The 15351-nt window shown below is 40.4% G+C and overlaps 1 protein-coding gene across 2 annotated transcripts in view; it reads right to left on the minus strand.

The window, feature by feature from the left end:
- Nucleotides 1-982: 982 nt before the first annotated feature.
- The window catches only part of NDUFAF7 (NADH dehydrogenase (ubiquinone) complex I, assembly factor 7), a 30490-nt gene continuing 16121 nt past the window's right edge, over nucleotides 983-15351 (minus strand). The window contains exons 5-10 of one of the 2 annotated variants that reach the window (XM_006882349.1): nucleotides 10886-11099; nucleotides 9865-9923; nucleotides 8874-8984; nucleotides 3841-3984; nucleotides 1740-1913; nucleotides 983-1277 (exon numbers count right to left, since the gene is read on the minus strand). In XM_006882349.1, coding sequence (XP_006882411.1) covers nucleotides 1053-1277; nucleotides 1740-1913; nucleotides 3841-3984; nucleotides 8874-8984; nucleotides 9865-9923; nucleotides 10886-11099 — 927 coding nt within the window. In that variant the 3' untranslated portion in view covers nucleotides 983-1052. The remainder of the gene's footprint in view (nucleotides 1278-1739; nucleotides 1914-3840; nucleotides 3985-8873; nucleotides 8985-9864; nucleotides 9924-10885; nucleotides 11100-15351) is intronic. The other variant, XM_006882350.1, reaches the window with a different exon arrangement.

The raw sequence follows: 15351 nt of genomic DNA on the forward strand, positions 1-15351 counted from the left end.
AATACACAGGGTCATAGATGATAAAGATGGCACAGAATTATGCTAATTGTTTTTAATTATGAAGTTGACATAATAGAAAAAAAATTCAAATACAACAAATTGAGAGTGAATTTTAAGTGTCTCTTACCCCTTAAAACAATTTCTAGATAGGTGCCACTGAGTTAGAAGCAACTCACAGCTGACCCTCCAGCGGGTTACAGAAGCTATAAATCACACAGAAGAATGCCCATCTTTCTGTGGACTCAAACTGGCTGCCTTTGACTTCACAGCACTTTTTACCTACTAGGCCAGCAGAGCTCCTTACGTCGAGATTGTTGTGGTGCCATTAAATTGGCCCTCGAGCAGGTTTTCAGAGGCAGTAAAATCACATGGGAGGAGACTGCACAACCATCTCCCTGGGAGCAGCTGGTGGATTCAAACTGCATGCCTTTGGGATTGCAGCGCAGCTTCTTACCACTGGGTCACCAGAGCTGCCTTAACATCAGATGAGAACATTTAGTAATAATCAAACCTCTTGCACATTCTCTCTTTGCTATTTTTGTTAAATGCGTATACATGCCAGAACAAAAATAACTATTCTTGGGAACTATATATATATTTTTTTGGAACTATATTTTAAAATTCTTATTTTACGTGTTTTGAAAATTGAGCTTTTTGCCTTCCAAAAAAAATGCAATCATTACTATAGAAACTGCACACTACTTTTTTCACGTACTATATCTTACAGTTCTCTGGGAATCAGAGATGAGATCTTCCTAGTTTTTAGTCAAAGATTTTTAAAATTTCTTTTAAAAATAAAATACAGCAACTGACGTTGTAATTCAAAGAAACTCAGTTTCACATTAACAATTCATTAACTTGAGAATACAGTCATACCAGGGCAGTTTCTGAAACAATGAAGTTTCTGTAAATTATAGATAACATGCATTATCTTTACTGGCTATGAAGAGACAAAATAGTTCAATACTTATATTCTCTGCAATATATGAAATGTATTCCTTTTATTCTTAGTTCTTGGGCAGACTGAGGGGTTAAAAGTCCAAGATGAAATATCACCGCCAAACAAGTTCATCAAACCCAGCAACAGGCGCTGGAGAGGGTTTCTGTTTGCGTGACTGACGTTCATTCACCTGATGGCTCCCATCAGGAAGTCTCTGATGAGGTACCAAGGCGAAAAAGTGAAACCTTTCTCCCATCTTCTTAGGGTTCATTAACATGTCATATCCCTGAAGTAACTGCTGCCTTGTAGACGGCTTATCTGAATTACCTAAAAGAACCTGAAAGGGAGAAAAAAATTCTTAGCCAAAATAACCAGAAGAACAGATTCTTAGTTATATAGAAAATTACTAGTAAATATTCCATAAAGCATTGTTCTAAATGAGATTTCTGATTACCTGTCTCAAAATCACCTAAGTCTCTTGTTAACAATGAATATTGTTAAGAATTTGCATTTTTAATAATTTTTCCCACACTGAAAGGCAAAGCGCCCACAGAAGAAGAGATACAAAAATTCATATACATAAACATGGCCAAGTTTTCTTAACAAAAATGAAAACTATATAGAGCCTCAATTCTCAGATGGAGCTGACGAGCCCGTGGGCCATAAGGCTACACAGACGCCACAAATGAGAAGCCTGGACGCCAGGCATCTCCCCCACAAGCGTGAGGGCCAGGGGAATGAGCATTTAAAATCATTTCAGCACTGGAAATTAAACCTTCAGTCATGGGGAAATCATTACCTTCAGCCGGACATCAATACCCATGTTTTTTAAAAACGTCTGTTGTTTTATTGGCCCCAAAGAGGCGACTTTTTCTTGTGCCATTCTGCGCAAGTAACTGAAGTCCACATCAGCGGTAAGGTCTGCTGTCCCTGGAGCGATCAGCACGTCATGGAGCTTGTGACCACAAAAGCCCTTTAAGATAATTAAAGCCAAGATGAGATTGCCTTTCTCTGGTTGCCAAGAAGGTTAAAGAAATGCTCTTCTAATATGCCTATCAATTACTACAATATGTACACTGGTTTAAATCAGCAGCCTGCTTTCTTCAATGGAGACTCTACATGGAAACTGCAATAGTAGTGCAGTGCTGCCTAAGATGCTGCCCTTTGGAGACATTTAACTCATTAAGGCTCCTGGTGATAGAGGAGGTCTCATTAGTTCTGCCATAAAGGCGACCAAAGGGCTGTTTGCATCAAAATCGCCTGAAAATAATTTCTGGATTCCTGCTGCCATGAATCAAAATCATAGCAGTGAAGGGGGGGAATCAGGTTTCACTAAACTCTCCGGATTACTATTATTTAGGTAACTAGGTTAAATGTGGAAGGATACAACCATAAAAAGGGTGTGGAAAGGAAAGGGGAAAGACAACTTTAAGAAAATCTTTCCACTTCCACTGTATAGCCCCTGCTTTCAGAAAGTTCACGCTTCACCACTTTGAATACAGACCTACATTACGAACTGCTACTAAAGAACTATGAAGTATATTTTTTGCTTTTAAGGAAAAGGGCAAAAAGCTATACCAGCAGTTAGTGGTTGTTTTGCAGTGAGCTTCTGAAGAGACCAGTGCTCACTCCAAACAATGACAGTAGGGTCACCAAACTATTTCCCCAAGAACTACCCTGAGCATCAAGCTGCCACAGCTTTGCACACTGTTTGCAAGCACTGCATGACTTATTTCGTTTTATGTGTTGTTTGCTGTGATTTAGGAAGATTTCGTCTTGAGAACATGCAAATCTTTTTTCCATTGAAGTTAGTGGTAGTTACTGCCTTACTTTATACCGTTCTTTAGGAAAGGCTTCATAGGCAAGGTCTGGCTTCATACAATGAGAATAGGGAACCCTGGTGGCGGAGCTCCTATCCAGAAAGTGGGAGACACTTGCATTCAGCCACTTACTTGTGTCTGTAAAAACAGACTACCAGCAGGGAAGAGATCAAGAGCCACTTAACTGCATTAACTGCATTGGGCAAGTTGGCTGTCAGCAACCTCTCCAAAATATTGAAGAGCTGTGATGTCAGCTTAAAGACTAAGGTGTGCCTGATTCAGGCCATGGTAGCTACAATCATTTGCTATTGCTATGTATACATCTGAGAGCTGCACAGTGAGTAAGGATCACAGAAGAATTGATGCCTTTGAGCTATGGTACTGGAGAAGAGTACTGTTCATGGACTGCCAAAAACAAACAGATAAAGTGCAGACACACTGCTCCTTGGAGACAAAGATGTTGAAACCAAATTATAGGCATGTTGCCAGGAAAAGCCATTCCTAAGAGACATCATGCGTGGAAAGGCGGAGGACGGCAAAAGAGAGGAAGACCCCTCATCTTGCACAGTGATGGCAGCAAGAAACTCAGTAGCAGAGATGACAAGGATGGCACAGGCTAGGAGAGGGTTCATCAGGTCTGCTCACAGGGTTGCTATGACTCCTATTCAACTCAAGGGTACAACAATATGTTGGACAGAACTGATAGCCGGGAATTAAAATCATGAGCTAAGAGAAAATATTATTAGGTGATTTCAGGTCAACTTTTTTAATCAATCTGACAGAGCAGAACACAAGGTTTTCTAGGCAGTAATCTTTAAAGGAGCAAAGTCCCAGGTCTTTCTCTGGTGAGGCGCCACTGGGTGGCTTCAAGTCTCCAGTCTCAGCAGCTGAGGACTTGGTCATTACACCAGGGGGCTCCTCAGGATTAACGCTAGTAACACAAGCTAATTATAACACAAAGTAACGATGCTAAGTATTAAGGAAACCAAAAAGAAAGCTAATTAGATAAGCTTAAAATCTAATAATAATTGTAAGTGAATCACACCACTTAAAATTAGATAAACTATCACTGAAGCATACCCTGAAGGTATCTGTCTTTGTTCCATCATGACCGTAATCAGCAATCAGTGCCGCCCCTCCGGTCAATGCAATGCGCTGAGAAAGCTCCTGAATAATCACACCAGCATCGGGGCAGACTTCCACATGGTCCCTTGTTTCATCATGCTAAGAACGCAACAGTTGAAGAAACACATAACGCAAAAGGATTATTCAGTTATTCTCTTGAATTTTTTTGTTGGTTATTTTTTGTTTTTCCACAATGAACATTTCTTAACTTCAATAAAAGTAAATTCCTTCTCAGTCTAAATCTGTTTGCTACACTATGTTATATACATTGTATGTCATCCTTCTTGGTTCTTTGATGCCATCTGTTCAGTTTACAATGCCATTTTAATCCCTCCTCTGTCTCCAGAAGACCCAAGACCCCTGCCATTATTATCTTACTTACAGTATTACTTTTATGTCAAACATTAAATACATACATAGCAAATACATAGGTTTCCTCTGCTGTCCTAAAGTAGAGAGGTCCTATGAAACCTTTAAACCAAAAGAGTATACGCAGAGGAACAATTACCATTAATATATATGGGGAAAATTTTTGAGCAGCCCCGACAAAAAAAAAAAAATTACAAAAACTACTTCCTTCAGTACAACTAGTTCTTAATCATATGCTACCTTTTGAAAACCATCAAGTCATTCTTTTTGGTACACCTCTTAATTCTGTGTATTCTTTTCATATTCTTTTGATGCTTCCTGATTTAAAAATCAGGAAAAGTATATTTCAAAGTTGTTTTTCTTTCACTACTTTTTCAATCTGTTGGCCAGAGTAAATAACCTGAGAGGTTGGACTATATAAAGAACAGGACATAAGGACTGGAGGAAGGCTAGCAACAACATGCCTGAGAAAACAAAGACTTAAAACACTGACTGGTGCACCAAGTGTGGACTGGACAGGGGTTCAGGGAGGTGCCCGCCAACCTCCTATATTCACATGGAGCCCCCCACCCCATCCATGTTAGGGTCTCTGCAGACCAGGCGCAAGTGGACAAGCTGCCTCCTGAAGCACATGAGGGGGCTGGACCTCCCGGTGCAGACTGTAAACCTCTATTAGCTCTGCCCACTTCCTGGCCTGTCTACCTTTGGAGACCATCCCAATGAGAACCTTGGACTTACCAGATGTTCACAACCTAACTATCAGAAAACTGATAGGGAATGAAACATTTCAGAGATGACTTACTAGGTGTCAGCAATGTTCTCACAAAGATAAAAACCGGAATACAATTCTTTACTGTTCCTCCCCCAAAACAGTAACTTGTCTTTAAGCAGAAAGAAACATTCTCTCCGAAAACAGAATGGGTCTTGGAGAAAGTGCACTTGATCCTTGAGGTTCTTGGGTCTTAGGATCTTGAGTCAACCATGCCTATCTTCTAACTAAAATTTTTAAAAAAAACCAACACCCAAACCAACCACACACTGGTGCATCTTAAAAAGACTTAAGCATGCATTATATCTCAAATAAAGGGGGGGGGGAATCCTTACAACTGGACTAATAAACAAAATCATGATAAAGAGAGAAAAAGGAAGTTGTCAGGGACTTCATTTTACAACAATGGAAGCAACAGAGAGGAAATCAAACAGCCTACTGCCTTGGGCGTATCTGCGGCCAAGGACCCTGTAAAGTGTTACAGAGCAAGGGTGTCACTTTGAGGACATTCCTGATGCACCTAACCCACGCCACGGTATTTTTAATTGCGTCATATGAATGTAAAAGAATGAATATGAATAAGGAAGACTGAAGATCAACTAATACATTTTAACTGCGCCAAGCGTATTTTTTAATTACATTTTTATTGGCAAAAAGTATTATATGTATGATAGACTGCCAAAGTCTACATGGAGGAAGTGCGACCAGAGTGCTCCTTAGCGGATGGGGAAGCATCCTCTCCTGTACTCTGGGCACGTCACCAGGGGGGTCAATCCCTTCAGACAGACTTCTCAGCCACACACACCGACACAGTAGCTGCAACCATGGGCTTAGCACAGGAGAGAGCCCAAGACGGTGCAGACCAAGCACTGCTTTCCTCAGCTGTACATAGGCTCATAAGGAGTCCGAGCTGGCCTGTCAGCACCTAATAACAGCATGACAACGCCTTCAGTGCAGCTTGGGCTTCCAGTACTACTGGTTCTCGACCATACACTTTCTGAAATGGTTCAGCATCAACGAATTCTTTTGACTCTCTGTATTCCTTCCATCTTCTTTTGACACTTCCTGCATCATTCAAGATTTTGCCCACAAAATCCTTCAAGCTCGAGGCTTGAGTTTGTTCTTTGCTTTTTTCATCTTGAGAAATGCTGAGCGTGTTCTTTCCTTTTGGTTTCCTCTGCTGGCTCCCTGGCTATTTCATTAGACTACTATGCTTTGCCTTCTCAAGCTGCCTTTTGAAATCTTCTGTTCAGCTCTCTTACCTCAGCCTTCTTTCTGAGTTATTTTGGCTTCTTTTGTTCCAGTGCAAGTTTCAGAGTCTCTTTTGACTCCTTTTTGGAATTTCTTCCCAGACACGACCACCTACCAGTAACAACATGATATTTCAATAATTCTTCAGATGAATGAAAATCTTACTGTTCTCCATGATGAAAGCATGCATTAATTTCTCTCTCTTAGTATCCTATTGAAAATGGCATGCCTCCCTGCCCTGCTATCTGTCAACACCGGTAAAACAGGTAAATATGATAGTCAACAAGATTAAGGATGAATCAATCCTAGCTCTTCCTACTGCCTCCTGGAAAAGAAGTTATTTAACTTCTTTCCTCATCATCTACATACAGCAATAGATGTGTTGGGAGGACTGAATCAGTTAATGAACCAAGTACCCAGAATTATTAAATAAGTTCCTGTCCAACAGAGAGGTGTGATCTCTGTGTTAGCCGCACAATTCTCTATGAGCTGCTTCCACAGCTCCCCCAGAGGATGTTGTTACGTGCAGCGAAGATGACTACAGCTCACGGCACCCCTAAGAACCACAGGGCTGAACCTCGCCTGCCCTGCTCCATCCTCCTGAGCTCCAGGAGGCTCAGCCCGGTGCTGCAGTCACTGCGTCACTCCATCTAACTGAGCACCTTCCTCCTTCTCTCACCTTCCATCTTTCCCAGCGTGGTGTCTCTCTCCATGGATTGGTCTCTCCTGACAGCACAGCCAAAGTACAGGAGACAGAGGCTCACATAAGGAGCTTTACCTTGAAGGAGCACCCTGGCTGCAGTTCCTCCATCCAGACTAAATTGTTCTCCTGGCAGTCCACGGGCTAGTCAGTACTCCTGGCCAACACTACAGTTCAAAGGTGATGCTGATTCTGTCATCCTTTTCATTATCCAACATTCACAAACATGTGAAACAACTGAAAAGACCCTGGCAAATATCATTCTTGAGGCTGGGCAGAATTATGCAAATATTAGGTATCTGTGACCTATCAAAGGACTCAATAGCTTGTGAGCAATGCAAGAAAATGTAAATAGCATCTTTGGGGTGGGAACATGCAAAAAAGTATGTTGACTGCTAAGGTAGAGACTGGGCCAGTTTTGCCATCACATCAGGCTCAGAGGCAGAAATCTCACACCCAGCAAGCACTCAAGAGTGTTAAGTGCGCTTAGGACCACAGATTCCTGCAAGAGTCAGAGCAAGCCCCACACTCAACAGCCGAGAGGGTTGCAGCAGCACCAGCGCCAGCGGCAGAGAACCTGAGATTGGCATAAGATAACAACTACTCGAGATGTGCTGGCCCACAGAGCCTCGGCCCAAGGCTGCTGGCAGGGACGGGTAGCGGAAACACAAGTGGGAGGATGAAAAGAGCCCAGTAGCACTCCGTTCACAGCAACCAAGGAGAAACAGAGCCGAAACCCTCGGGGCCAGCTCAATTCTTGGGGCCCAGGGTCAGGGGCCTGCCTAAGAGCGTGGCTAAGAAGAGGCCGTAATGAATGAAAAATTGTATCCTGTGTATTTTCAACCAGTATCGTAACCTGTTACTCTCAAATTAAACTCCATGATTGTGAATACTGTCTGTGAGCTCTGTGTGGCCAGTGCAAAGAATTACTGAACCTAGAGGCAGAGTAATGAGAGCTGTGGGAGGGATAGCTGGTGCTGGGATTGATAGCAGAACGTGTCTGACCTCATAAGGCTCAGTCTTGCGCTAATGATATTCCTGGTGGGGATTCCGCCTCTTCTGAAGTTAGTGGAGGTCGTGCCCACCACACTGCTATAAATTACATGATTACTCCTTGAGATCAGCAAAAAGCTGCAGTAAACATACCATCGTCAGATTAGAGTTCAGTAGAGGCATGGGCTCTAGGAATAATGCAGCAAATGCTAACAGACCCTACCTAACAGGGTTGTTTGGGAAAACAGATGAGCAAATCTAGAGTAATACACAGTACTATGGGAGTTCTGGTGGCTTAGTGCTGGAGGAAATGCGCTACCAACTCAAAGCTATGTGGTTAATATCCACCAGCTGCTCCAAGGGAGAAAGATGAGCAATCACCTTCCTGCAGGTTACTGCCTCTCAATATCCAGTGAAGAGGCAGCTATGGGCTGGTTCGGAACCTGTGGTAATCAACAACAACAATACACAGTACAACACAGAAAATACAGAGCAGTCAATCAACACTAGGTGTTATTACTCTTGTTACTAGTGCACTATACATTGTATCACGTTGCTTTCATAAGCATCACACTTTTACTACAGAAAATGATACTGTCACAATTTCAAAAGGGAAGAAACAGGTAAACAGAAACTTGTTAAGTGAGCACAAACTTTCCCTCTCCTTCATTACTGCTTAATGTTATTCACCTAAGGAGTTGCAAGTGTGGATTTTAAGGTAGCCTCCTAACTAGATCTCTGTACTTTCCACTCTTACCACTGACAAGGGGTACTTCATACACAGAAAGCAACTCCTGCGTATATAAATGAACTCTAGAACAGTAACTCAGTAAGATGGACTTTGAAAAGTCTGTCTGTACACACAGTAAGGAAGAGACAAAAAAAACAAAAAAAAAAAAATCTTACTTGTATGAAAGTTTCTGCTGGAGTAGCACAAGGTGCCAAAACAAACCTCAGTTTATCAGAAACTTGTGGATCAATATCAATTAACACTTCTCGCCATCCTTGTGGTGTTTTCTAAATACAAAATAACACAAAAACAAGTTTTTGCTGATTTCCACCCAAAATTCTCTACTTAAAAGAACTACTGGTCTTCTCCTATTACTAACAATAACATTAACTTTAAAATATTTACAAACATTAACTCAGATTCGCTGAATGAGGTGACTAACTTCATAAGTGTAAACCAATGTAATGTTCCCATGGAAACCAGTAACAAAGATGGGCTACAGAAGAAAGTAAGAAAATCAGCAGGATGGAAAGTATCCAAAATAGAAAGCAGGTTCCTGGGGAACAACCAGAAATTGCCAAAGGCAAACTGCTATGTGGTATCTTAGCATTAAAAGTTAAGAGCACAGCACACAGACATTAGCCCTAAATTTTAACTTTCCTCATAAAAAGAAAGACAAAAAAATTTTAACTTAAAATAAAAATTAACTTTTGGAATTTTAACAAATAATTTTTAAAAATAATACATCACACTACAGCCATTAACAATCTTAAATTCTCTCGTTTTCTCCCTCTCCCCCCACCAGAATTCCAAAGTAAAGAATAGGTACTACAAGGAATATTCATTAATTAATCTGATGGCTATTGAGTCAGAAGTGACTCAGCTGATTCTTCAGTGAGTTCTCAGAGGCTGTAAACCACATGTTAGGAGATGGCCCATCTTTCTCTCACAAAGCAGCGAGCATATTCAAAATGCGTGCCTGTGGGTAGCTAGGCAGCGCAACTGCTGACACTCTCAAGCTCCCTCATTACTAAATTTTGATAAGTTTAAACTATTAAAATTAAAATGCTAAATAACAAATTTAAACATTATTAAACATGTTCATTCTTTTAATGAAAAGCCTTTTTTATTCATTTATAAAGTTGGCTGTTATCCCCTCATCAATACCTGAAACTTATGCACAGGAAGAACATCAAAAAACTCATGCGCAAGATAAAAGCTGTACCCTATTGAAAAACAGGAGAAAAATATTAGTACTTCAGCTTCTTTAAGGTAACACTCTCCTTCTTTTAAACATTAACTGTGAGAATACCTTATTCTTCAACCCTTGCATCCGTGATGTAATCACGGCAATCACAGCACCACTGGGACACCTTCCTGGAAAACCCAGTCTGCACAGCATATGCAGGAACATACTCTACTCTCCTCATACTGAAATGCTACAGGGTCAGGAAACCAAAACGCCTGAATTATCTACCAGTCTAACCTGATCATAAGGCCCAAAACAAATCAGAACGCAGAATTGGAAAAGAATTTGCATTTCGTACAATCAACAGAGAAGGCTCAAGCCCTGCCTACGGTGAATCACTACTCATCAATATTACTGGAATGTTCACTGATTTTATCACATCATGTTTCTTTCAGATAAAGAAGAAATCTTCAAATTGTGCAAAAATTTAGAGAAACATATGTAGTAACACTTTCTTCTTCAGCCCTATATTGCCTCAGATTTCATTACCAGTACTGTTGCTGTGTACCACTGAGTGGGAACTGACCCTGGACCCTTCAGTAGGTTTTTAGAAACAGTTCAGATGCCCAGAAGACAGCTCATGCTTCTCCAGCAGAACAGTTGGTAGATTCAAGCCACATCATGCCTTCAGGACTGCAATGCCAACTTCTTAGCACAAGGGCCACCAGCGCTCCCTATTACAAGTGTAATCTTAGGGAAAACTTGAAGAAAAGTGCAACAGAAATCTACACACTGGTTTTTTGGGGTTTTTGTCCCCAAAAAATTACATTAAATACATTGCTCCTCAATGTCAGGGAATTTTATTCCCAATATGCTCTTAGCTATAAAATAGCCACTGCCTGAGAGTAAGAGCAATGATAATGAATAATGTTGCTGTAAAACCCTCCACCACAGTTGAGGGGATGTGATCAAAATTCTTTCACTCATTAAAAGGATTACCCTTTGGAACATCCTGCAGGTTGCGGTACCAGGAGATTGGAAGTCCAGACTTAGTAATCCCTTTCATATACACTGGAGAGTCAGGACTTCGCTGCACTGGGGCCTTCTCCTCCGTCAGTGTCACCGCTTGGACCTCACTTAATTTCTGACTCACTTCTACAAGATGGATTGAAATGTCACTATTTTTCAGCACAGATCCAAGCTGGCTGAACACCTAAATGTAGAAAGGAGAAAAAATCCATTGGTGAAAACACAGTATGTTAAATGGATTTTAAAGTTTTTATCACTTACCTCAATTATCTGCTCATGTCACAGCAGAAGTAACACTTGATTACTGAGAGAGCTGTTTTTTCACACAAGGCGCTCACCAGCCGTGTATGAAAACTACAACTTATTGGAAGACATTAACAATGCACAAGTCGGTTTTCAAACGATGACAGTCTCTCTCATTGCTGCTGAGTCAGAACTAACTCAGAACCAATCATTGAGAAGATTTGAGAAGGTTTCACGGAAGGAGACCGCCCATCTTTCTTCTTTGGAGCCAATGGTAGATTCAAATCATCAGAGAGACATTCCTATTGACTTAACAGTGCAACTCCCTAAGGGAAAATCACTAGAGTTCTAGGATGATGTTAGAATTATAATTAACAAATAAAAATTTAGCATTCAAGAAAAATAATTATTCTAATTATGGTCTTTAAAAAATTTCAATGAAATGTTTACTGCCTTGATTTTATAAAGCTACAAGGTTTATGAAATAATCTCTTCCTTGAGATGTTCCAACCTGTACCCACAGGAAATCATATTTGGAAGGACAGATCCTTGACACAGTGGAGACAGTGAGGATGGCAGGGGGTCAGGCAAGGTCTTGACGTGATAGACACACGGCTGCTAGGAGCCCAAAGTGACTCAGTGACACCTAACAGCACTGCAGCTTGACAGTCTAATTTAATATTTTTTTTTCCAGACTATACAACCCTTCTTTACTTTTTTGTTTGTTTTACAACATGACTTTTATTTACTGCTATAAGCAAGAACAGAAAAGAAAAAAAGAAAAACAAACAAACAGGAAAACCTTAAAGAAAATACTAGCATTTTACTAAACACCTCAATACCGATATTATAAACCACTTATATTTCATTTAAACTCATTTTCACCCATGATTTTCCTCTTCAGAAATTTGCCATGTGCAGACTGACAATCTATACAAAATTATTTTTCCAAAATCACTTCTGCACTGAAATTACACTTTGAAAAAAATGTTCATTTCCAGAGAATAAACTTTGAGAAAAAGATAAAATAATGAAACAGGTTGCAATACTTCTTTGACATTTTCCTTTAAATTTCCTGAAGTTTTCAAGAATATTTTAGTTCCACCTAGCATAGAATATTTTTGTGCATTTTTAAGGGGTCTGAGCTTGATTTTTTAATAGTACTAGAAACAAGAAATTTAAATGCAAGTTTGGAGAACCTTATTAAATGTTTTATATTCAAAGTCCTTGTCAACTTAAAGAAATATAAAATAAGCCCTGAAAATGTAAATCAGTGGAGTCATTTACATGTTACTCCTAAATATAATCTGAATTCCTATGTCAACTATTTAAAGATCCTTTTTGTTAAATCACTCAATTTCTAATTTTAAACACAGTCATGCTTAAAGAAACTACATTTTCTGTTGACTTATTTGGGATTTTTTGAGAGACAGGAAGTTCTTTTTCATTGACTTGTCAGATACACACAAAGTAACCTCAAAAACACTGATGGGGCAAGATCTGGTGGCCTAGTGGCAAGAAGTTGCACTGCAATCTCAGAGGTGCACGATTCGAATCCACCAGATGCTCTGCTGGAGAAGGAGGAATAATCTCCTGTACCAGTCAGATCTGATTTGACGGTACACATACAAAATAATGAAATAAAATAAAATTTTAAAAAAAGTAGCCAGTGAAAACAAAGTCTGTGGTCTGCTTCATAAAAAAGAAAAAGAAAAAGAAAAAAAAACACAACCACTGACGGATTCCAAAACAGAACTTTGTTTCAAGGGTTTATTGTTCAAAATGGCTTTCCTAGCCATTAATTTTGACTCTGCCATATAGATAGGCGGGATGATATAAATAATGTGTGTTCATCTATCTACAAGGGGATTGTCTGGTCTCATCAGTAAACAGAGCAGATTCACTAGCAGAAATTAGAGGATCTCAATACCAACATGGAAGAAGCAGCAGTGAGCTTCCTTATGGGCCAAAGATTCCTGCACCACTCAGAGCAGGGTCTACAGGAGCAGAAGCAGCAGCCGCAGCAGAGAACCAGAGACTGCCATGAGACAGAGCTGACCTTGGGACAAAGAACCCACAAAACCAGAGGTAGACGCCTTCATCCAGGATTGTTGGGGGACTGGCAAGGGAGTCTTAACTGGCAAGACTAAGAGAGCTTTGTAACACCGGTCTAACAGCAGAAAGGGCAAAGGCCAAAGGGCCTGTGAGCACACCTTCAGAAGCTGCCCTGTCTGAGAAACTGTACCCTGCTGCCTGCTAACATCCCTAACATACCCATGAGGAGGTTTCTTTGTAGTCTATGTAGCTACTGCAGCAGATTCCTCACCCGACAGGGCAGTCAGATTGATGCTGGAATTAGTAGAAAGAGGTTCAGGAGTCTGGGGGAACATGTCTAACCGCATAGAAACGGTCGTGTTGTGCATGCTGTTGACAGGGGTAGTTCCCCCTTCTAGAGCTAGAAGAGGTCAGATATCGTCATCTTCACACTTGCTCTTTTTATGGTGTTAAGAATTTATTGTTCACGACGACTTCCCTATCCACTGACTTACATTGCCCTGGGGATGGGCAGGAATATGTGAAGAGGGTGTGTTAGCCTATCCACAAGGGCACTGGCTAGTCTCACCACTGAACTGAGTGGATCCAACAGCAGAATTGGAGAAACCTCACACCAGCAAAGAAGAAAGAGACTGCAACTGGTCCTTTGAGGTCAGAGACTTGTGCCAGCCAGACTAGGGCCTTTGGGAGCAGGAGCCATAGCGGGTTCAGCAGAGAGTCAAAACAACGGGTGAGAGGTGAAGAAGGCCTTGGAACCGCCACATCATTAAACCAGAGGTAATAGTCTTTTGCTCACTTTTGCTAGAGGCCTAAGGGTGAGGGAGAGCTATACTTGGCAGGATTATGAGCTTTGTAGCATTGACTCCTAAGTGTATTCTGCAATTAACCTGAATTACAGCCTTTTGACTACCCTAACATGGTTCTATGTGGTCTGTGAGCTATCACATCGGATTTTCGACCAAATAAAACAGTAAGATTGGTGTTGGGATGAATAGAAAGAGGCGTGGAGACATGGGGCACATGTCTGACTTCATGGAAATTTGCTTTGTGTTGTTGATGGGGACAGTTCCCCTTTGAGCAGTTGATAAAGGTCAGATATGGCCATCCCCACAAAGCCCTTGCACTTCGTACACAAGTAAAACTGAAAAAGGCATACTAGACACTATTGTTATTGCTGCGTGCCATCAAGTCAGAATTGGCTTCCCACAGGTATTTAGAGGTATTTAGAAGCAGTAAATCATCTTTCTCCCACAGAGCAGTCAGACGACTCAAACTGTGTGCCTGATTTTAATGTAGTTTTTTAAAACTAGGCCACTAGAGCTTCCTATAAATGTTTTTCTTATAATATAACAATTATTCCTCCTATTACATCTTTATATTAGGAAGATTGACAGAAAATAATCATACTGAGAATACTTCCACCTGGTTACAGAAATGGGACATAACTCATGTTTTTAAAGTTCCTGTGCCATAATGATGATGTCACTGTCATCTTGAACTTGAACGTGGCTTTTCTTTAAAGTTTTACTAACTACATTTGTAGAGTCAAGCATAAATTTTTTTGGGGGAGGGATGCCAGTTATATTTTAATTTATACAAATATAATCGTCATGCATGGATTTTTTTGGAGGGATGCTAATTATTTTTATTTATACAAATATAATCATATGAGATGAAGTCTGCAAATTATTATTTTTCTACTCAACATCATAGTCCATATTTCACATTGTGTTCTGTTGGAATTCCATGCATTTTATTACTATGCCACAATATACTTATCTACTCTTCCATGCATAGGCGTTTGGGTGGTTTCCAATTTTTGTTTTTCTAAAAATTCTTATATTACCTCCTGATGGAGGCAAACATTTTTCTAGAGTATATGCCCAGCAGTGAAATTTCTGCGGTGTGCAGTGTAAACACCTTGTTAGTAGACAATGTCCAGTGGTTTTTCAAATAGGCTGTATCAAATTACTCTTACAAGTAGTTTATGAGAGCTGTCTTTATTTCTCATCCTCACTAGTACTTGCTGAGGATGGATTTCCTAATTTTTCCCAATCTGGCAAGAGTGCAGTGGTGTTTCATTATGATTTTAACTTTAACTTGATTACCAATGAGGCCAAATATTTCTTTTTTTTTTC

The sequence above is a fragment of the Elephantulus edwardii genome, unplaced genomic scaffold, assembly GCF_000299155.1.
Source record: "Elephantulus edwardii isolate Elephantulus edwardi_28Jun2011 unplaced genomic scaffold, EleEdw1.0 scaffold00019, whole genome shotgun sequence".
In the NCBI taxonomy this organism is placed as follows: domain Eukaryota; kingdom Metazoa; phylum Chordata; class Mammalia; order Macroscelidea; family Macroscelididae; genus Elephantulus; species Elephantulus edwardii.